At 43.2% G+C, this 22268-nt stretch overlaps 1 protein-coding gene across 3 annotated transcripts in view; it reads left to right on the forward strand.

Moving 5' to 3' along the window:
• The first annotated feature begins 8935 nt into the window (after positions 1 to 8935).
• Positions 8936 to 22268, forward strand: part of Atl3 (atlastin GTPase 3) — a 44913-nt gene continuing 31580 nt past the window's right edge. For 2 of the 3 annotated variants that reach the window (XM_075973398.1, XM_075973396.1), the window contains exon 1: positions 9045 to 9271. Coding sequence is in view for 2 of the 3 variants with exons in the window: in XM_075973396.1 (XP_075829511.1) it covers positions 9226 to 9271 (46 nt within the window). In the remaining variant the exon portion in view is untranslated. Of the gene's footprint in view, positions 8998 to 9044; positions 9272 to 22268 lie in introns of those variants that run through there. The other variant, XM_075973397.1, reaches the window with a different exon arrangement.

Below are 22268 nucleotides of genomic sequence, written 5' to 3' on the forward strand. Positions count from 1 at the left end.
GCAATCCCAGCATTCTGGAGGTTAAAGTAGAAGGTTAGGAAGGGAAATTGAAGCCTTATCTTTGGGCTAACAGGAATGCAGTAAAACTTTTAGGTGGGAAATGACTCAGAATAAATTATTACACACACACACACACACACTTTTTGAGACAAGGTTTCTCTAAGAAATGTTCTAGGGCTAGAGAGATGGCTCAGTGGTTAAGAAAACTGACTGTTCTTCCAGAGGACCCAGGTTCAATTCCCAGCACCCACATGGCAGCTCACAACTGTCTGAAGATCCATTTGCAGGGGATCTGACTCCTTCACACCAATGCACATAAAATAAAGTTAAATAAACCATAAAAATATTTTTAAAAAAGAAATGTTCTACCACAGAGCCATGTCTCAGCTTTGTTGTGAGCTAGGCCTTGCTACAAGGCTCAGGCTGGGCCTGAAGGCTCTGCGTTACTGTCCCTCTCCAGCTCCCAAGTAGTAGAATCACAGGCCCACACTATCTTGCCCAGCTCAGAGACCTAAATTTTTTTTCATGTGCATGTGTGTAGTTTTGTGAGTTCATGTGTAATGCCACATGCAGGCTGTAGCCTGTAGAGGTCAGAGAAGGGCACTGGATCCTCTGAAAATTTGTAGTGGGTAGTTTTGAGCAAATGTGCTCTTAACCACTGAGCCATCCCCGCAGCCCAATAAAAAATTTTAAAGTGAGCATGCGGTATTTGTCTTTTCTGTGACTGATTTATTTTACTTAACATAATGACTGTCAGTTCCTAAATGTTGCTGCAAATCACAGGATTTCCTTCTTTATTCCAGAATTATATTTTATTGTACACATATATAACATTTTCTGTATCAATTCATTCACTGATAGACATGTTGGCTGTATCCTAGCTATTGTGTATAATGGAAAGCCAGGAGTGCTGACATACTCCTATAATCCCAGCACTCAAGAGGCTAAGACAGAGAATTTGAGGCCAGCCTGAACAATATCGTGAGACCCCATCTCAAACAATCAGAACAAACCAAAACACGGGCATCTTTTTCCATCAGATGGATAGCTTTCCAGCAGTTGTATAACCAATACTGGGGGTTGCAGGATCATACTGTCGTTCTGCTTGGAGTATTTTGAAGTACTTCTTATTGTTTTACATATGGCTGCAAAAAGTTGTGCCTCTACTAAGAGTGTACAAGTTCCCCTTTCTCCTGATCTTTACTTTTTGTTTCTTTCTGGTATTAGGGATTGATACCAGTGCCTCTCACATGCTAGACGGTTCCTCTACTAATACACTATTTCCACACCCCCTTTATTTTATTTTAATTTTTATTTTTCGAAGACAGGGTTCCTCTATGTAGTACTGGCTGTCCTGGAACTCAACTCTCTAGACTAGGCTGGCCTCGAACTCAGATATCTGCCTACCTCTGTCTCTCAAATCCTGGGTTTAAAGCCATGTGCCACCACTGCCCAGCTCCACAGTCCCCACTCCCACCCATTTTGCATTTTTTAAGACAGGATTTCTCTTTGTAGCCCTCTCTGGCTATACTGGAACTAGCTGTGTAGGCCAGGCTGGTCTCAAACTCAGAGATCTGCCTGCCTCTGCCTCCTGAGTGCTGGGATTAAAGGTGTGCACCACCCCTGCCCAGATACAACCCTTTTTTAAAAAAAATTTTTTCTATGGTTTATTTAACTTTATTTTATGTGCATTGGTGTAAGGGTGTCAGATCGCTGGAACTGGATTTTCAGACAGTTGTGGACTGCCATGTGGGTGCTGGGAATTGAACCCGGGTCCTCGGGAAGAGCAGTCAGTGCTCTTAACCGCTGAGCCATCTCTCCAGCCCCCAATACAAGCCTTTTTGAATTTCAATTTTTTTGTGTGTCGAAACAAAGTCTTATTATGTTGCTTAAGTTGGCCTCAAATGTTTTGTTCTCCTGCCTCAGCCTCCTGAATAGCAGGAATTACAGGTCTGTGCCACCAGGCATGTTATAAACATCTACCTGTCATTCATATAAGCATATATATGTATATGAAAAACTATGAGCCAGGTGATAATCCCAGCACGTGGAGGCAGAGGCAGGTGACCCTCTAGGAGTTCAAGGCAAGCCTGATTTACATAGAGTTCCAGGACAGTCAAGGCTTCACAGACAGGGCTACAACCCTGTTTCTAATTCCTTCCTCCCCCAAACTGCCCCCCCCAAAACAAAAAATAGAACTATGAATAGGGCTGAGTCCTGAAGTTGATTCCCAGAACTAAACACACACACACACACACACACACACACACACACACACGCACACTCATGAGTTGTTTAAGGGTAGGGATGTGTTGAGAGAATGGCGTCATCAGGAAGTTTTACTCTTGTGGGAACACTGGAGAGTGTATTTTCAGAAACCTCAATGGGATGGTCCATGTGGGTCCTTATGACTCTTTGCAATCAAATGATTTCAGTGAACACAAGACATACAAAGCTGCTTCTGGTGTCACATGCACACTGCTTTCATTTTATAAGTAGGAGCAGGAAACTCTGAGATGTTAAATAAACTATAGTAAGTAGCATGATGCGTGCCATGAGCAGGCGTTATTAGTTACACTAGGATGTACAATCTCTTCTTGTGACTGACAGTTCAGTAGGTTTGCCCAGAATTAGCTAATCACATGAGAGGATATGTACTACAATGCCCAAATCACTAAATGACAGTTTTTTTTTCTGCTGTCATTGATCAAAATGTCATTATGTGGTACATGACTATATTGTAATTTCTATTATTACTAACCTCGTCCACATTGCTACACACAGATAGGTAACCTTGGTTAAAATCTTCTATTAAGCATCAATAAGTATGGCAACTCTATATCTACATCTACCTTTAAAAGAGAATTTTCTTTTTTCTTTTTGCTCTTTTGGTTTAAATATGTAGACCAGGCTGGCCTCGAACTCACAGAAATCCTCCTGCCTCTGCCTCCCGAGTGCTGGGATTAAAGGTGTGTGCCATCACTGCCCAGTTGAGGCAGAATTACTTTCAACATTCCTCATCCTTTGCCAGCTACCAGCTACTCTGACCAGCTGCTCTATGAGCTTCTCCTATCTCTGACTCCCATAAACCCACAGAAGTGCTGGGATTATAGACATGAGCTACTGAATGCAACTTGTTTTATGTGGGTCCCTGGCTTTCATTTGAACTCAGGTGGTCAAACTCACCTATTTCTTTATAAAGAGATGCAGTCTTTCTCTTGACTGGCCTCAAATCATCTTCCTGCTTTAGCTTCCTCTGTATTTTTTTTTTTTTTTATTTTTCAAGACAGGGTTTCTCTGTAGCTTTTGGTTCCTGTCCTGGAACTAGCTCTTTTAGACCAGGCTGGCCTCGAACTCACAGAGATCCGCCTGCCTCTGCCTCCCGAGTGCTGGGACTTCCTCTGTATTTGTAACTAGAGTTTTTTTTCTTTTTCTTTTTGTTGCTGGGGCTAATTCAGCTTTAGAACACACCATGGAGTGGAGTTGACTATTGTAACCAGATCATCTCTCTATTTTAGTTTTTGACACAGGTCTCAGCCTTCATAGTCTTCTGGAACTCAGAGGTCCACCTGCCTCTGCCTCCTGAGTTCTGAGATTAAAGGCGTATGCTACCTAATGTGCTGTGGAATAATCCTTCTGTACACTGTGTGAATATATGTTGCTCTGATTGGTTTAATAAACAAGCTGACTTGTCAATAGGAACAGGATAAAGTTAGACAGGAAAGCCAAATTGAGAAAGATGGGATGAGGAAGGGTAGAGTCAGAAGAGTCCCCAGCCAGTTGCAGAACGAGTTACACAAAATGGGATAGAGGGAAAAGCCATGAGCCTTGGGGCAGCACGTAGATGAATAGAAATGGATTAAATTGTAAGGGTTAGTAACAAGCCTGAATCATCGGCTGAGCATTATAATTAATGTAAGTCTCAGGGTGTTTATTTGGGAGCTGCTGGCAGGACAGAAACTTCTACACTGTGCCCAACACTCATCAATCTATTTTATAAACAAGAAAATTAAGGTGCCAATATCTTATTTTGTGATGTTGGGAATCAAACCCAGGGCCTGCTACATGTTAAACATGTGCTCTACCACTAAGCTATCTCTTGAACCCAGATAGGCATTTTATTTTTGTGTTAATGGATTCCAAACTAGGGCTTTGAGCATGCTAGGCAAGTGTTTTCCCACAGAGTTCCACCCCAAACCCAGGTGGGGATTTTAAATAATTTCCAGGCAGGCATTATTCTATCCTTTTGGAGTTGCCCAGCCATTGGTCCTGTAAGTGGGTGATAAGAGGCCAAATGGCGTCACTGTACCATCAGTAGGAAATGATGCTTAGCTGTTTACCCACAAGGCTGCGAGTCTGTGGAAGACAGGAATGTGTCTTATACAGCATTACTGCCTCTCACTGTGCCTAAAACATAACAAATGTACTATTTTGGGAAAGCTTTGGAATCTTGAGTCATAGTGGATGTTATTTTGGATAACAATTTTGCTATTTGTATGCTTCATAACATAAGTGCCTTAAGTATTTATGACTTTGTTTGGCTTTTCCAGCACAAATATGATCACCAGTTCTGGACTAACCATATAGCAGTCATCAGGGACAAACACATCTCGTTTAATCTAAAACTCTGTGGGTATTAGAATTAGCTTGTAGCTGATGAAACAGATTCAGAGAGGTTGATTCACCCGAGTTTGCACAGCTAGTGAGCATTAGTGTTAAATTTTAATGCCAGTCAGTCTGGCCCCAGATCCAATGGCTTTAACCACTCAAAAGCTTAAGCACTCAAAAATGTCAAAAATGTGTATATATCACCTGTAACCTTCTAGAAAACCACAAGGAAAGGTCAACCTCCAGTCATGGTAGGTGATTCACTTCTAAAGGCAGGCTGCAATGAGATTCAATATTTGGTATTTTGAACTTGAGCTGCCTCCCCCCCCCCCCCCCGTAGTTCTGGCTGTCCTGGAACTTGATATGTAGACAAGACTGGCCTTGAGTTCACATATATCCACCTGCCTCTGCTTCCCAAGTGCTTGGATTAAAGGCCTATACCACTAGGCCCAGCGATGTTTGTTTCATTGTTTTGTCTTTAATGTAAATTCCAAAAGGAGAATTTTGTTTGTTTTGAACAAAATAGCTACAACATTAGTACTTAAAACAGGTAGTAAGTAGAAACAGAAAAGATTGTATTAATGAATGAATAAAGAAGGTATGTTATACCACCTGCTCATAAACTTTCTGCTTCTTTTAATATTACATACCTAATTCTGCTATGGAACACAACACTCTGTTTGATTTTAACAGCTGCCAATAAAAATGCACTGAAATCCATCCTGTTGGGAAGTGAGCAATAAGTGCAGCGTCAGCTCTGCCCAAATGTGACTTCACTGAGGCCAACATGAGTACATCAGCTTTCTTCATATTTGGAAGGTTTTGACTTTTGAAAACATGGTATAAATTGTAGATAGATTTCAGGATTCTAAGTCACATCTTAGAAACCAACTTCTACCAAGGGAAAGCATGTCTGATAGTGGTTTTCCCAGGACAGCCAGGGCTACACAGAAAAACCCTGTTCCAAAAAAACCAAGGGGAAGGGCTGGAGAGATGGCTCAGTGGTTATGAGCACTGCCTGCTTTTCCAAAGGTCCTGAATTCAATTCCCAGCAACCACATGGTGGCTCACAATCATCTGTAATGAGATCTGGTGCCCTTTTCTGGCCTGCAGGTGTACATGCAGAGAGAATACTGTATGGATAATAAATAAATAAATCTTTAAAAAAAAACCAAGGGGAACAAAAAGTAAACCACGAAGAAGGCACTGGTAGAAATGTAGTATAGGAGTTAGCAAGATGGCTTGGTAATTAAAAGCACTTACTCGGTCTGCTTGGCAACTCAACTTTGATCCCCAAACCCACATTAAAAAAAGCTATAGTGGCTTTCTCAGCATTCCTACAGCAAGAGGAGAGTTAAGCTAGGGCAGTCTTCTGGAAGCTTTCAGAGGCAGTGAGCTCCAGAAAGGAGAGACCCTGCCTCAGAAACAAGGTGGAGGCTGGAAAGACAGCTCAGCAGTTAGAGAGCATGCTGTTCTTGCAGAGGACCCAAGTTTGGTTCCCAGCACCCATGTCAGGTGGCTTACAAACACCTACAACTCCAACTCCAGGGTACCTGTTGGAAGAGGCTGCTTGTTGGTTCCCAGCTGCCCAGCCCCGAAAATAATCACACAGGAACTGTATTAATTAAATCACTGCTTGGCCCATTAGCTCTAGCTTCTTATTGGCTCTTACATATTAATTTAACCCATTTCTATTAATCTGTGTATCACCATAAGGCTGTGGCTTACCAGGAAAAGTTCCCGTGTCTATCTCTAGCAGGGCTACATGGCTTCTCTCTGATTCTGCCTCCTTTCTCCCAGCATTCAGTTCTGTCTTCTCTGCCTACCTAAGTTCCGTCCTATCAACAGGCCAAGGCAGTTTCTTTATTCACGAATGGTATTCACAGCATACAGAGGGGAATCCCACATCAGGTACCCAATACCTCTGGCCTCTATGGGCCCTCACACTCATGTGCACATACAGGCATATAATAATTACAAACAAATCTTAATGTAGGAGAGAATCAACTTCTGAAAAGTTGTCATCTGACTTACATGTGCACTGTAGCACATGTGTGCCTACAATTACACACATACACGATCATTAAAAGAAGACAGCTTAGGCAAGGTAAATGGAGAATGATAGCATGTGGATAATTTTATATTCTTTCACAATAATGCTTGCAATTTTGACCCAGTTATTGACCTCTGGCTCTTCTATCTGACATGTAACATAATGGATTTGTGTCATGTCCTGTAGGTCCTGTCTTATGAACTAATCTCTTCCCCTGATGCTTGCTTCTACTTTCTTGCTGGCCCAGGTTGGCCTATGCTGTGTGACTTTTTTCTTGGGAGATGGAAAGAAAGGCCTATTCATCCTGGGGGGAGGGGCGCTGACAGACCAAGGAAAGAATTCCATCCAAGTCCAGCTTGGTGAACCATTGAGTTTATTGGGGCTACTTATAGGTGCATGGGTGACTGACTCAAAGGCAGTTACATCACCAGGAAGTCTCTTGGGCAATTTATGGGCAACTATACAAATTAAGAGTCTCATCTGCAGCATGGATGACTCACTAAGACCTGCACCATTGAGGAGCTCCTTGGGCCACTTATGGGCAGCTACAGTAAAGGAAGAGTCCCTCTTTCTGGTCAACTTTCCATCTCCTGTACAGCCTGGGGAGCAGTGGGGTCTCTGAGGAGCTCATGAAGGCTCCTGAATATGTACCTCCCCGTCATGAGGGGATATTAATAGGCCTGGTCCGGCCAGGCGGTGGTGGCACACGCCTTTAATCCCAGCACTCGGGAGGCAGAGGCAGGCAGATCTGAGTTCGAGGCCAGCCTGGTCTACAAGAGTTAGTTCCAGGACAGGAACCAAAAGCTAAGGAGAAACCCTGTCTTGAAAATCAAAAAAAAAAAAAAAAAAAAAAAATAGGCCTGGTCCCATGAGTCTCCTGTGGGTGATCACAGCTGCTGATTCAGGACAGCAATGGTCATGTCTGTCTTAGAAGAAACAACTACACAGCAGCCTAGAAGGCCTAATCTGGGTTTAAATCTAAAAGCTGGAAGGGAACATCCCAGTCTTGAGAGTTGGGGTGTGGGGGGGATCAAAAAGTACAGGGCTAAAGAACTGTAAACGGGACTTCTTTAGGTAGGCTAAGGCAGACTTCATCACCTCTGGCTTAATTACATAGGAAGCGAAAATAGCCAAAAGGCTTGGCAGGGTCTAGAGGTAGTTGGAGAGAAGTTCTGGGTAGGCAGAAGGAAGAAAGTAGAAATATTTGCTGAACAAAAGACAATGGTGAGGACAGGTGGTGGTGGCTGGGGAGAAGATGGACATCTACCTCCATCTGTTAGGATTTGTTAGAACTCAGAAAACAGTATTCTTTAATTGCAGCAGATTGTATCTTCCTTCCTTCCTTCCTTCCTTCCTTCCTTCCTTCCTCCCTCCCTCCCTCCCTCCCTCTCTCCCTCCCTCCCTCCTTCCTTCCTTCCTTCCTTCCTTCCTTTCTGAGATGGGTTCTTTGTGTAACAGCTCTGGCTGTCCAGAAACTTGCTTTGTAGATCAGACTGATCTTGAACTCACAGAGATCCAGCTGCCGCTACCTCCCGAGTGCTAGGATTACAGGCCACCACTGCCGGGCATAGGCAAATTGTATTTTCACAATCACAAGTCAAGCATGAATTAAAGCATTAAGCATTTTCCAACAAGATCGTTTTACAAAGCAACTTTGAAACAAGGTCCTATAAGCCTAAAGTTCATAAAAGGTGGGTCATGGCTTAGAACTGAGAAACTCTAGCAGACTTTCTAGCTAATTTTCTTTTTTTTTGAAAAGAATTCATTCCGTAGTCCTGGCAGGTACTTCATCCACCTCCCCTGATCTCCTGAGATCTGAGATTACCAGTGTGCCACACGGAGACTAATTTAGTAGGTCTTATTTCAGTATTGCTGATGATTCACTAAAGACTTGTCGAGGACACGAACTGGGGGTGATGATGATACTGATAGTAATGAAGTCACGATGGTCTGTCCTTGTGAAGTCAAAATCATCAAAGACTCACGTCATCCCAGGTTGTGGCCTTCTTACACCACCTGTAGTCCTGGACAGCGAGGAACACCAAACCCCATCACACTGGCCGGGGTGAGGGCTCCCGGCGGGAACCGGGAGCCGAAGCCCGGCCCTGGTTTCCGCCTTAGCGGTAGGGTCTCCTGAGAGCCCTGCTCATGCCCCTCCATTTACAAGGCCTGCTGGGAGTTGTAGTTCAGCGGTAAGACGACCCGCTCGGCTCCGCCCCCTGCCCCGTTTCCTCGTCGCCCCATATGAGGGCGAAGACTCGGGACAGCGGGGCCGGGCCCAGAGAACTCCGGACTACAATTCCCGATGGACCCCAGATTCCAGTACGCTGTCACAGGTATCCGCGTCGTGATCCGCGCACGGACGCACGCGCACAGAACTGTGGCGGGACTCGGCCGCGTGCGCTTTCCCGCCCTCGCCACGCCCTGCGCCGTCCGTCGGGCTTTTCTCTCCTCCCTCTCGTCGCTCTCGGAGTCCAGGCCCCGCCTGTTTCTCTCCCCCAGGGCCTCCTCTGTCCGCTCGCGTCCCTTGCGCCTCTGCTATTTCTGCTGAAGGCGGAGGCTCCATGTTGTCCCCTCAGCGAACGGCAGCGGCGGCGTCGAGAGGAGCAGGTGAGGCGTCCACTTTTCCCTGGACCCGCTCCGTGATCACCCACGCCGCCTCCCAGTGCTCCGGCTCCGAGGTGACAACCCGTCCCTGCCGCCGTCTTTCCTCGTACGGCGACGGGGGCTGCTCCGCGGGGTGCCTCCGCTCCGAGTTCGGGGCGCGGGGCTCCTGGAGCGGGCGGTGGCCTCATGCGGAGCACCCGGTGCTCTGGCCCGTCGAGCTCCGCCCTGTGCACGGCAGGGCGTGCCGGGCGGCGGCGCTCTCCGGTGCCGGGAAGCCCGAGCCCGGAGCCTGTCAGTCTTAACGGGCGGGGATCGGCGCCACGGTGGATGCTTTATTGTTCAGTCTTAAAGTTTTGGACTGCTGCAGTGTGGCCTTGGAGTTGAAACGTTTTTTTTTTTCCCCTCGGAACGACCTTGAGGCGCTGACAAGCATAAGTAAAGTTCGTTTTCCACCCGCGCTAATCTCCACGTTAGAACTGGCCTAAATTGGTTGTTTTGTTTTGCAAGTTTTTTGAGTTAAGTTTGGGTTTTCCTTTGGCTTTTCCGAAGACATAAAACGAGGTAGTAAAAGTACTCAATGAAAGCCAGATAGTCTCACCAAAACTATAGGGATGCGATTTCGCCTGTCACTTTGCCTGGCACTATTCTTGTTTGATGGGTACACTCCTGAAATGATTGCAAGTTTCAATTGCGAAATCTAAGGGGGGGGGGGCGGGGGATGTGTGTGGCGAGAGTCAACAGTTTTGTTTGCAGATTCTTTTAGCAAATCTCTTGTCTTCAAATTTGAACATGAAGTGGAATGTTTTGTGAAAGGTGAAGGAAAACTAACGGACTAAAAACGACGTGGTTTGAAGTTTTGCTTTGGAGAAGTAGACTTCAAAACTCTGGACTTGTTATCAGTGCCAGGTTTTTAGCCTCCATACAAAGCGGAAAGTCAATTTTTGTACGGCTTTAACATGAGTGAAAGAACGTTTTATTTGCAGTGGTTAGAACAATAAGAAAACCAGGTAGGTGTAATTGTGTGGCAGAGTTAATTTTAGTGCTTAGTTATTAAGGTCTATTTTGTTTTGTGACACTAGGGATTGAACTCAGGTCCTTGCACTTTTGTGTTTTTTTGTGAGCTTATTCCTAGTTTCTAGTGCTGTTCAAAATGGGGTTTTCAAAATTGTTGGTTTTTTTTTTTTTTTTTTGGTTTTTCGAGACAGGGTTTCTCTGTGGTTTTGGAGCCTGTCTTGGAACTAGCTCTTGTAGACCAGGCTGGTCTCGAACTCACAGAGATCTGCCTGCCTCTGCCTCCCGAGTGCTAGGATTAAAGGCATGCGACACCACCACCCGGCAAATTGTTGGTTTTTTGAGTTGGCATAATCCGTGCCTGTAAACCTAGCCCTTGAGAGTTGGAGGCAGACTATGAGGAGTCAGCATCATGCTTGGCTACATAGTGAATTGAATTTGAAGGTCAGTCTGGGTTACACAAGACCTTTCCTCAAACTTCCACCCCCCAAAAAATAAAAATAATAAAACATGGTTTTCTAAATAAAAATTATAATTACTAATTAAAACAAAATAATGGAGCTAGTCCTGATGGTACATACCTATGATTTAACACTCTGGAGGTTGAGGCAGGAGAATTTCGAGTTGGAGGTTTTGTCTCAATCAATCAAACAAATAATAGAGAATCATATGACAGAAATATGATGTTCAGCCCTGCCTGGGACCCATTCTGCTGTACAAGGAGAGAACTGATTCTACACGTTGTTCTCTGACCTCCATATATGCACTGTACATGTGAACACACATTAAATAAATAAATAATAAAAAAGAATTTAGCCGTAATAATCAGCATGTCTGTTAATCTTTTGTCTGTTATTTTGAGACAGTACCTCATGTAACCAGTTGAGGCTAACCTTAAACTTTTTTTTTTGAGACAGTTTCTCTGTGTAACAACTCTGGCTGTCCTGGAACTTGCTTTGTAGACCAGGGTAGCCTCAAACTCACAGAGATCTGCCTGCTTCTGCCTCCTTGCTGGGATTCAAGGCATGTGCCGCTACCGCCTGGCAGCCGACCTTAAACTTTTGATCTGCTTCTACCTCATGTGATTGCAGACATGTCCCATTGCACCAGATGGTGTTAAAAGTTCTTTGTGGTCTCGTGTATTCATGTTCAGAAGTGGTAACACAACTGCAGTTTAAAATTTGAATTTTAACTTGGTGGTGGTGGCCTTTAATCCCAGCACTAGGGAGGCAGAGGCAGGCGGATCTCTGTGAATTTGAGGCCAGCCTGGTCTACAAGAGCTATTTCCAGGACAGGCTCCAAAGCTACAGAGAAACCCTGTCTTGAAAAACCAACCAACCAACCCACCAACCCACCAAACAAACAGATAAAAATCAAAGAAATAAATAAGACTTTGAATTTTTTTTTTTTTTTTTGGTTTTTTCGAGACAGGGTTTCTCTGTGGCTTTTTGGAGCCTGTCCTGGAACTAGCTCTGTAGACCAGGCTGGTCTCAAACTCACAGAGATCCGCCTCCCTCTGCCTCCCGAGTGCTGGGATTAAAGGCGTGCGCCACCATCGCCCGGCAAGGCTTTGAATTTTAAAAGTTTTCCTGGCTGTTTTAAAAACTCTAGGAGCATATTTAATGCTTAGGGAGGATAATTAATTTAAAACAAATTCCAGTTGTTTTAGAATTGTGGTTTTATATTATCTAGAGACTTAAAGCCTGCATATGCTTGGGTTAAATGAGTAGATTAAAAAAGAGTTTGAGGCCAGCCTGGTCTACAGATCAAGTTTCAGGCCAGCCAGGGCTACACAGAGAAACTCTGTCTCTCAAAAAACCAAAATCAAAAATAAAAGGCAGACGAAAACAACAAAAAGACCAAACCAGACTAAAACAAAACAAGAAACATTATTTAACTATATTTTGATACTAATTAAAACCTTCTGGTTAAATTTCCTGTGTTTGGGAAAGAAGCAAGTATAATCACTATTGAATTAATCCTGTTAAGAAAGTTGTTTTTTCCCCTGGGGCTAAAGAGATGATGGCTCAGTAGCTAAGAGGAATTACCGCTTTTGCAGAGGACACATTTGGTTCCCAGCACCACATCCAGTCTGTATTCTTCACAACTATTTGTACATTTTCCTTCAGGGCTTTAATCAATCACCACCTTCTTGTCTCCCTGGGTTCCTGCATGGATGTTCTGCCCATAAACTTGGGAAGGCACACATATATGCACATAAAACATTCTTAGCTGGGGTTTTTTTGAGAAAGATTTTTTTGTTGTTGGTTTTTTATTTTTATTGTATTTTATTTTATTTTATTTTTGTAACAGCCCAGGCTGTCCTGGACTTGCTTTGTAGTCCAGGCTGGTCTCAAACTCAGAGATCTACCTGCCTCTGCCTCCCAAGTGCTGTGATTAAAAGTGTGTACCACCTCCCGACTACCTGAATCTTTTTTTTTAATTAAAAATGATTATTATTATTATTGCATGTGTGTGTATGATGGATGTGTATGGGTGTTTCTGCCATGGCCTCTGTGTGGACGTCAGAGGACAACTTTGTACATTCAGTTCTCTTCTTCTGGGTTCCTGTGATGGAACTCAGGTCAGCAGACTTTTGAAGAATGAGCTTTACGTACTGAGCCCTTTTGGCTGCCTAGTTTCTGAATCCTAAATGCTGGTTAGTTGTCATAAATCCATGTAACACTGACTTTCCTGTCCATAGATAAAATAGTTTTGTTTAGCATCTTGTGCTGAAAGCACAAATATTATCTATAGTGAATGAATTGGAAAAAATTTCCTCCTAAACCCTCTAATTAGAATATACATTTTCCCCAGTATTCTTCTTGCTTGATGTCTTAGTCAGGGTTTCTTTTGCTGCAACAAGACGTCTTGACCAAAGAACAAGCTGGGGAGGAAAGAGTTTAATTGACTTACACTTCAGCATTGCTGTTCATCACTGAAGGAAGTCAGTGATAGGACCTCAGACCGGGCAGAATCCTGGAGGTAGGAGCTGATGCACAGGGCATGGGGGGGGGGGGTTGCTTACTGGTTTGTTAGCTTACTGGCTTGCTCAGCTTGCTTTCTTATAGAACCCAGGACCACCAGCCCAGGGATGGCACTCCCGCATTGATCACTAATTGAGAAAATGCCTTACAGCTGGATCTTCTGGCGGTATTTCCTTAACTGAGACTCCTTCCCTAGCTTGTGCCAAGTTGACACACAACTAGCCAGCACAGTTGGGTTTGAGTAGTTTCACACAACCTTTTCTGTGTATCTGCTGGCACATTTACCGCCTTAAGTTATAGTGCGCGGTAGAAGCACTGAAAGAACTGCGTCAAGTGGTTACAGAGTTAGGAGAGGGCTTTAAACTTAGCATACTTCCCTGTCTGTGATGTTTTCTCTGCTTTGTGAGTCAGGAACTCTAAGGACTGCCAGCAAAGGCAAGGCGTGGAAATGGTATGCCTCCTTCAGTGTGTTGCTCTTCCCTTTAGAGAATGTTATTTCAGAAGAGGACTGGAAAACTCAGGTCATAACTCTACCATGAGTCATATAGTCTGCTCAGTAAAATGTGTCTGTAACTTTGGTTCCTGTGCTTTTCAGAAGTCTCTGTACAGTGAGGATGAGGACTGAGGATGGTTCTAGTCCAGTAGTTCTTTTATTTTCAGTTGTTTATTTTTCTCTTAAAAATTTATTTATTATGTATGCAGTATTCTGTCTGCAGGCCAGAAGAAACAACCTCATTGAACAGATGGCTATGAGCCACCATATAGTTGCTGGGAATTGAACTCAGGACCTCTGGAAGAACAGCCAGTGCTCTTAACCACTGAGCCATCTCTCCAGCCCTGTTTATTTACTTTTAAGTTTTTTTCTTCTTAAGATTTTGCCTGTATGTATGCATGTGCATCATGTGCATGCCTGGTGCCTGCAGAGATGAGAAGAATGTGGGATTTCCCTCTGTATGCTGTAAATATCATTGGTTAATAAAGGAACTGCTTTGGGCCTATAGCAGAGGTATAGGGGAACAGAGCTAAGAACGGGCGCGACGGAGGAGGAGTTAGGGAGAAGCCATGTAAGCCACATTGATACAGATTAATAGAAATGGGTTAAATTAATATGTAAGAGTTAGCCAATAAGAAGTTAGAGCTAATGGGACAAACAGCAACTTAAATAATATAGTTTCTGTGTGATTATTTTGGGGGCTAAGTGGCTGTGAACTATCTAGCGGTTTCCCTACAATGGAAGAAGGAATCAGATACCCTGGAAATGGAGTTATTGACAGTTGTGAGCTACTGTATGGGTCCTGGGAGCCAAACCACTGTCTTCTGCAAGATCAAAAAGGGTCTTTTTTGTTTTGTGTTATTTTTGTTTTTCAAGACAGGGTTTCTCTGTAATTTTGGAGCCTGTTCTGGAACTCAATCTAGACCTGACTGGCCTCAAACTCAACAGAGATCTACCTGCCTCTGCCTCCCAATTGCTGGGATTAAAGGCACTCACCACCACTGCTGGCTCAGCAAGGGTCTTAACTGCTAAGCCATTTTTCCAGTTCCTTAGTGGTTCTTAACAGAAGATGACTTTTTGCTACCGTGTGTCTTTTTGTTTGTTAGTTTGTTTGCTTGGTTTTTTGAGACAGGGTTTCTCTGTAGTTTTGGAACCAGTCCTCGAACTCTCTCTGTCGATCAGGCTGGCCTTGAACTCACCTGCCTGATTCTGCTACCCCAGTGCTGGTTAAAGGTGTGCACCACCACGGCCTTGCTGTGTCCATGTATCTTTTAAAAATGTCTCTATGTCAATCCTTCTGGTACTACTGATACCATGAGTATGTAGTGGGTACAGACCAAGGATGCTGCTAAATATCACATAGTCCATAGAACCCCTTCTCTCCACAAATGGTTAACTGGTCACTAATGTCAGTAGTGCCAAGGTTGCCAAATCTTAATCTGTATTATTTAATTAATTCATTAAATTAAGTTTTTTTTTGAAGTAGCAAACTGCTTTCTATTAACCAGTTTCATTGAATACATTCAGATGACGTTCTTTTTTTGTTGTTTGTTTTGTTTTGTTTTTAGAGACATGTAGTGATAGGGGCGGCGGCTGGGTCCCCAAAACCCCAGCCGCCTGGCTCGGCTAGCCTATGCCCCGAAATAATTACACAGACACTGTATTCATTTAAACACTGCTCTGGCCCATTTCTACCTAGCCTCTTCTAGGCTAACTCACGCTCCTGGACTAGCCCATTTCTTATCATCTGTGTAGCACCGGTCTTACCGGGAAGATTCTAGCCCAAGTCCATCCTGGGTCAGAGCTTCATAGCGTGCGTCTTCCCTGGAGCAGGTAGCATGGCGTCTCTCTTGCGTCTGCTCCGGAGAGCAGAGCTGTGGAGTCTGACCTCACTTCCTCTTCCTCCTGGCATTCTGTTCTGTCTACTCCTCCCACCTATCTTCTAACCAATGAAATGGGCCGAGGCAGTTCCTTTATTGCTTAGCCAATGAAATCAACAGATTGATATATGACACTCCCACATCAGAGACAGAGTTTCTCTATGTAACAGTCCTGTCTGTCCTGGAACTCAGTTTGTAGACCAGGCCTTGAATTCAGAGATCCACCTGCCTTTGTCTCCCAAGTGCTGGGATTAAAGATGTGTGCCACCACTACCTGGCTTCAAGTATTAAGTATTTATGCTATTAAGTATTTGAGAATCACTTCAATTTACCTGCTATGGAGCTGAGCATGTACCATAGTTGGTAGAATTCTTGTCTAGCATGAATGGAGCCCTGATTTGTGTTCCAGAATCCCATAAAATTGGGCCAGTGACTCCAATATTCAGGAAGTGGATACAGGGGAATCAGAAGTTCAAGGTCAGCCTGGGCTACATTTTTTTTCTTTTTTGTGGTTGGAAGGCTCACCACGTGAGGAACGATTTAACTTTATTTTATGTGCATTGGTGTAAGGTGTCAGATACCCTGGAATTGAAGTTATAGACAGTTGTGAGTTGCCATGTGGGTGCTGGGAATTGAACTTAGGTCCTCTGGAAGTGCAGCTACTGCTCTTAACTTCTGAGCCATCTCTACAGTTCTGCTCCATGATATTCTGTCTCAGACAGACCAAAAAACCTTACTGGTTGTATGTGTGTATCTTCTGTGTATTTGTGGTGCTTGAGGTCAAATCCAGAGCCCTACTACTGAGCCTAGTCCTCCCAGTAATGTTCTTATAGTTGAGCTTACTAGGTTTTATGTATCCTTTTGTAAGATTGAAAAGCTAGCCATGATTAGTAATCAACCTATGTTATGCTTTTTAAACTGTGCCATACTGTTTGCTGTTGTTGTTTTAGAGACAAGGCTCTCTATTATGTACCTCTGGTTGTCCTGGAACTCGCTATGTAGACAGGCTGGCTTTGAGCTCACAGAGATCCACTTGAGATCAAAGGTGTTTGCCACTAGGCCCAGTGCCATATTGTTTTTTGTTGGTTTGGGTATTGACTCCAGGGCCTTGTTCATCCTAAGCGTGTGCTACAAAACTGAGCTACATTTCCTGGCTTCCCAGCCCTTCTACCCCATTTTGAAACAGGGTATTACTATGTAGTCTGGACTGGTCTGGAACTCGCTGTGTACTGGAACTTGCTGTGTAGATCGGGCTGACCTCAAATTCATAGAGATCCGCCCGTTTCTGCCTCCCAAGTGCTTGAATTAAAGGCGTGAGCCACCACCCCCCTGGCTATTTAAATTACTTTTTCATTCAGTGTGAGTGGTTGTCATTTTAGTGCAGAGAATATATGAATGTGGTTTACTAGAGAGATTGTTTGAATAGGCCTATTAAACCTCTTGGTGAGTGTGGATTAGATGTATTGTGCCAAAAGTCAGTAGTTCATAAGTAATTAGGAAAAAGGTGGTAGTGTCCACATAAATTGTTAAACTGCTTTGTCATTACTCGAGATTTTCAGCGTGATAAATGACTGGTAGCTATCATGAGCAATTTGCAGCAGTAATTAGACAACACTGATAACTGTTTCTGTTGTCATGAAGCATATAGGTGATGTGAGCTCACTAAACCTCTATATATAGACTGAAGTCTTCTGTGGATATGGATATAACTATAGGTAGGCCAGATTTTTGTATATTTTATTTTATTTTTTTTATTTTTTTATTTTTTTTGGTTTTTCGAGACAGGGTTTATCTGTGGTTTTGGAGCCTGTCCTGGAACTAGCTCTTGTAGACCAGGCTGGTCTCGAACTCACAGAGTTCCTCCTGCCTCTGCCTCCCGAGTGCTGGGATTAAAGGCGTGCGCCACCACCGCCCGGCTCAGATTTTTGTATATTTTAAAAGTCTCAGCCGGAAAGTGGTGGCGCATGCCTTTAATCCCAGCACTTGAGAGGCAGAGGCAGGCGGAGCTCTGTGAGTTTGAGGCCAGCCTGGTCTACAAGAGCTAGTTCCAGGCCAGCTCCAAAACTACAGAGAAACCCTGTCTCAAAAAACCAAAAAAAAAATTCTCACATCTGTTGTCTACATTTGTGTAAGTGCTTATAGTCTTACATTATGTATTGTCTCAGTATGTAGATGTGTACTTTGTAAATAGCTGCTTCTTTAAAGGGAGAGGAGTTGTAAATAGCTGCTTCTTTAAAGGGAGAGGAGTTTATCCCTGAGATTAAATGTCATCACCAAGAATTTGAGATTCTTGAGAGGTAAGCCAGGTGTGGTGGCTCATGCCTATAATCTCAACATATAGGAGGCTAAAGCAGGAGGATTGCCATGAGTTCTTGGCTAGCTTGAGCTAAGGTGTGAGACTCTTGTCTCTATACACACATTTACGCACGCCCACGCGCCAAAAAAAAACAAAAAAACAAAAAACAGTGGTTGGATTTTAGAGCTAAACAAATAGTGCAGATAGAGGTGTTGAAATGAAATGGTTTATTCATTGCAGAACTGGGGCCAAAATTCTAGTGCTTCCTTATTGTTATGGTAGGCTTTTCTTCTTTGCTCACTGCCTCATTAGAGTGACAACCTTTGCCTTTAATCCCAGCACTAATTCCAGCATTCTGGAGGCTGAAGCAGAAAGATTGAGAGTTTGAGGTGAGCCTGGACAAGACCCTGTAAAAATAAAAAGCTGAAATAAAAATACCTCCAAATAACCTTTGCTGAAGCAGAAACTTCAGTTTTAGAAAGGAGACTTGATACTATATTGCATATAGGGAGATAAAGCAGGGAAAATGCAGAGGACCTGGGGGAGAGATGGAGTAATTGAGAGGGCCCATTTTGAAATACTAAGTGTAGATTTGTAAAATTACCATGGGGGATTTTGAAAGGAGACTGGAGGCAAACCTGCCAAATCGCACAGGCTAAGTGGCAGAACTGGAATAAGGACTTGTCTCCTGACTTTTCAGGTCAGTGTGTTTCCACGTTACTGTTTCGTATGAGTTGAACATCTAGTGACTCTGTACAGAGCTTTTTGTACATGTCTCCTCAGTGTAGGTTAGAGAGTCGGGGAGTTAGAACGTCAAAATACTGGGTAGAAAAAGTTTAAAAATTGAGTATGGAGTTGAAATTATAAAATAAAGAACTCATTAAGCTGGCCACTTTGGTGGTCCTGTAAATGTAGTACTTGGGAGGCAGAGGGATTAGGAGTTCAAGGTCAACCTTGACTGCCTTGTGATTTTGAGACCTGTCCCTCTCAGAAAAAAGTTTGTTGAGAGAGTAAGAACCACAAGAAGTTACAGAAAAGCATTGATATAAATACAGTCACTAAGGGTGAGGAAAGAAAAGAACTTCTGCAGGGAGCTGCCAAAGGACCTGAGAGGGTACTGGGATGTGTCTTGAATAGAAGCTTTAATTTGCCTTTCTTTTTTACCCTCTACAAGAGAGGAGGGTGAGACAGGCTCTTAATATAGGCTAGGCTTGCCTCAATTTTCAGTTCTCCCTTGTTCTAGGCAATAGTTCCCAATTTGGTTGCTGTATCTTTTATTTGTAAGGCTCTCATGTTGTCCAGGGTACCTTTTGTCTTCCTTTGTTTCTGAAGTTGGCCTAACATGCTTGATTCCTTGCCTCTGTCTTTTGGGTTTTGGAATTTGCAGGTGTGTGTTAACCATCCCTTGGCTGGTAACTCTTAATTATAGTATGACAATATTGTAATGAATGGAGTAATACTTTGTGCATATCTCAATGGAAACAACAACGTGGGAAGGGAAACTGTTTATTGAGCACCTTATATTGTCAGGTGCTATATTTTAGCCTTTAGATTTTTTTTATTTTTATTTTTTAAGACAGGGTTTCTCTGTATAACCCAGGATGTCCTGGGCTCTATAGACCAGCTGGCTTAGAACTCACAGAGATCTTCCTGCTTCTGCCCCAAAGGCAAACACTACCACTATCGAGAAGGTTGTTTTGTTTTTGTTTTTGAGATAGCATCTCCCTATATAGGCTATACTGAATTTGAATTGTTACTGTAGCCTAGTTTGGGTTTGAATCCACAGTTCTTCTGACTCTTCCTCTGTTCAGCTAGGTATTAGGTTTACAAATGGAGACTGGAGTGGCTTTATGTTTTCTACAGTTATATTGAGACAAAGTCATAGGTTTTGTTTATGCCAGTTTTTTTTTGTTTGTTTTTTTCAAGACAGGGTTTCTCTGTAGTTTTGGAGCCTGTCCTGGAACTAGCTCTTGTAGACCAGGCTGGTCTCAAACTCACAGAGATCCGCCTACCTTTGCCTCCTAAGTGCTGGGATTAAAGGCGTGTGCCACCACCACCTGGCTGTGCCACAATTTTTTGTTGGCTGCTGCTTGTGGGGTTTGATCTGAGAACTTGAAGGATATAGCATTGAACAAAATACAAAAATTCCTGCCTTCATAGAACTTATGTTTTGGAGTGGATAAAGCCAAAATTCATGCCTTGCTCTGTCTTGATGCTAAAGTCTAATTTTATTCATTTTATCATACTATGTAAAGAAGGTCAGGTAAGATCACTCTCAGGTAAAAGTGCTTGCTGCTAAGTCTGTTATCTTGAGTTAAGTTCTTGGGACCTACCTGGTGGAAAGAGAACTAAGCTTTACAAGTTTTCCTCTCGCGTCTACACATGAACCCAAGCACCAGTGCAAGCACATATGTACATGCACACATACACACACAAATAATAAATGAAACAGAAAATTAAAACTACTCAAGAGGGTGGGGTGGCGATCCAGACAAGGTGAGGTGAGTGTTGAAGTCTGAGTAAAGAGCAAGAAGGATTTCAGGCCATGGGATAAATGGCTGCATAGGTCATCTACTTGAAATTGTGGGATTAAGGTAGGACAAGATAGGACTTGAGCCCGAGCTTCTTCCCTGTAGAAATACCAGTGAGAATAAATTTTTCAAGCAAGACAGTATGGGGAATAGTGGAAGGTTTTGACTTACAGGATGGAAACAGTTTTGAGCTGTCAGTCCATCGATGTTTGATTTTGTATTTTTGTGTTGCTAGGGTTGGAACACAGGGCTTTGTGCATACCAGGCAGGCCTCCGCACTGAGCTGCATCCCTATACCTTGCAATTTTGATAGTGTTTAAGGTGGCTGTCTTCATGACATATTCTCGTTCATTCTCTCTCTGTCTCTCTCTGTCTCTCTCTGTCTCTGTCTCTCTCTGTCTCTGTCTCTCTCTCTCTCTTGTTCTTTTCAGGACAGGGTTTCTATGTGTAGCCAGGGTTTCTTTGTGTAACCTTGACTGTCCTAGAACTAGGTCTCTAGACCAGGCTGTCCTCAAACTCACAGAGATCTACCTGCCTCTGCCTTCTGAGTACTGAAACTAAAGGCTTGCACCACCACTGCCTGGCTAGTTTTTGTTTTTTCAAAATAGGGTTTCTCTGTGTAGCCCTGATTGTCCTGGAACTCACTGGCCAGGCTGGTCTTGAACTTAGAGATATGATTGCTTCTTCCTCCTGAGTGCTGGGATTAAAGGTGTATGCCATTACTTCTGGCTATGATGTTCTTTTTTTTTTTTTAAATATTTATTTATTTATTTATTATGTATACAATGTTTTGTCTGTGTGTACGTCTGCAGGCCAGAAGAGGGCACCAGATCTCATTACAGATGGTTGTGAGCCACCATGTGGTTGCTGGGAATTGAACTCAGGACCTTTGGAAGAGCAGGCAATGCTCTTAACCACTGAGCCATCTCTCCAGCCCTGATGTTCTTAATATGTAAAGAAGTACAGGAGTTGAGCCCCAAGGGATGAGGTAATGATGTAGTCAAAGGAACAGTCAGAGACAAAGACTAGGCTAGGTTGAAAAGGGAAAAGACATGCTTGTAAGGGACAAGACCCTAAGATTTCATGTTTTATTTTTTCCCAATGTCCTCTAGGAAACATTTTTTTTTCTCTCTGTTCAGTGCTATATACCCTAAATTCCCTAGAGAAATATATACACCACTGCTGAGATAGACCCAGACCCTAAGATTTTGCTTAAGGAGTCCAACATAAATCAGCAAAGACTCTTTATCTGGGATGAGTGAAAATGACGTTTTTGCTTGGGAAATCAGTAATAAACCCTCTTGTCTTTAGGGAAGCAGGATGGTGATAGTATGGTAAAACATGGTGTGCCTAATATGTAGAAATTTATTTGTTGGTGATGTATACATTTCAAAATGATTTTTTCATTTTTCATGGCCCAAATCAAAGAGACACTGTTGGTGAACAAGGTCCCTTTCAGCCAAGTTGTTTGTTAATGACTGCTTATATTTCTGATGAAGGGACATGCAGCATTACCCCAGCTCCCACACTAATATAACCTGTTTTCCTTTACTCTTGCTTAATGTGTTGTAGAAACCAAGAGAGGAACAGATGAGTAACAGCTTTCCTTTTCTTCCCTATGTCCCTCCCCTACAGTGTCTAGCTATTCTTGAAGTGCAGTTCTTGTGATTAACCTTTTTGTCATTGGATTATTTCATCTTGCCTGTAGCGTGTACTTATCTTTTATGCCTTTTGGCTGATAGTCCCACCAGCATCCTTAGGATCACCGCTTTAGACTGTGTTATACTGCATACCATCCACTC

Source organism: Microtus pennsylvanicus, chromosome 5 (genome assembly GCF_037038515.1).
Source record: "Microtus pennsylvanicus isolate mMicPen1 chromosome 5, mMicPen1.hap1, whole genome shotgun sequence".
Classification (NCBI taxonomy): Eukaryota; Metazoa; Chordata; class Mammalia; order Rodentia; family Cricetidae; genus Microtus; species Microtus pennsylvanicus.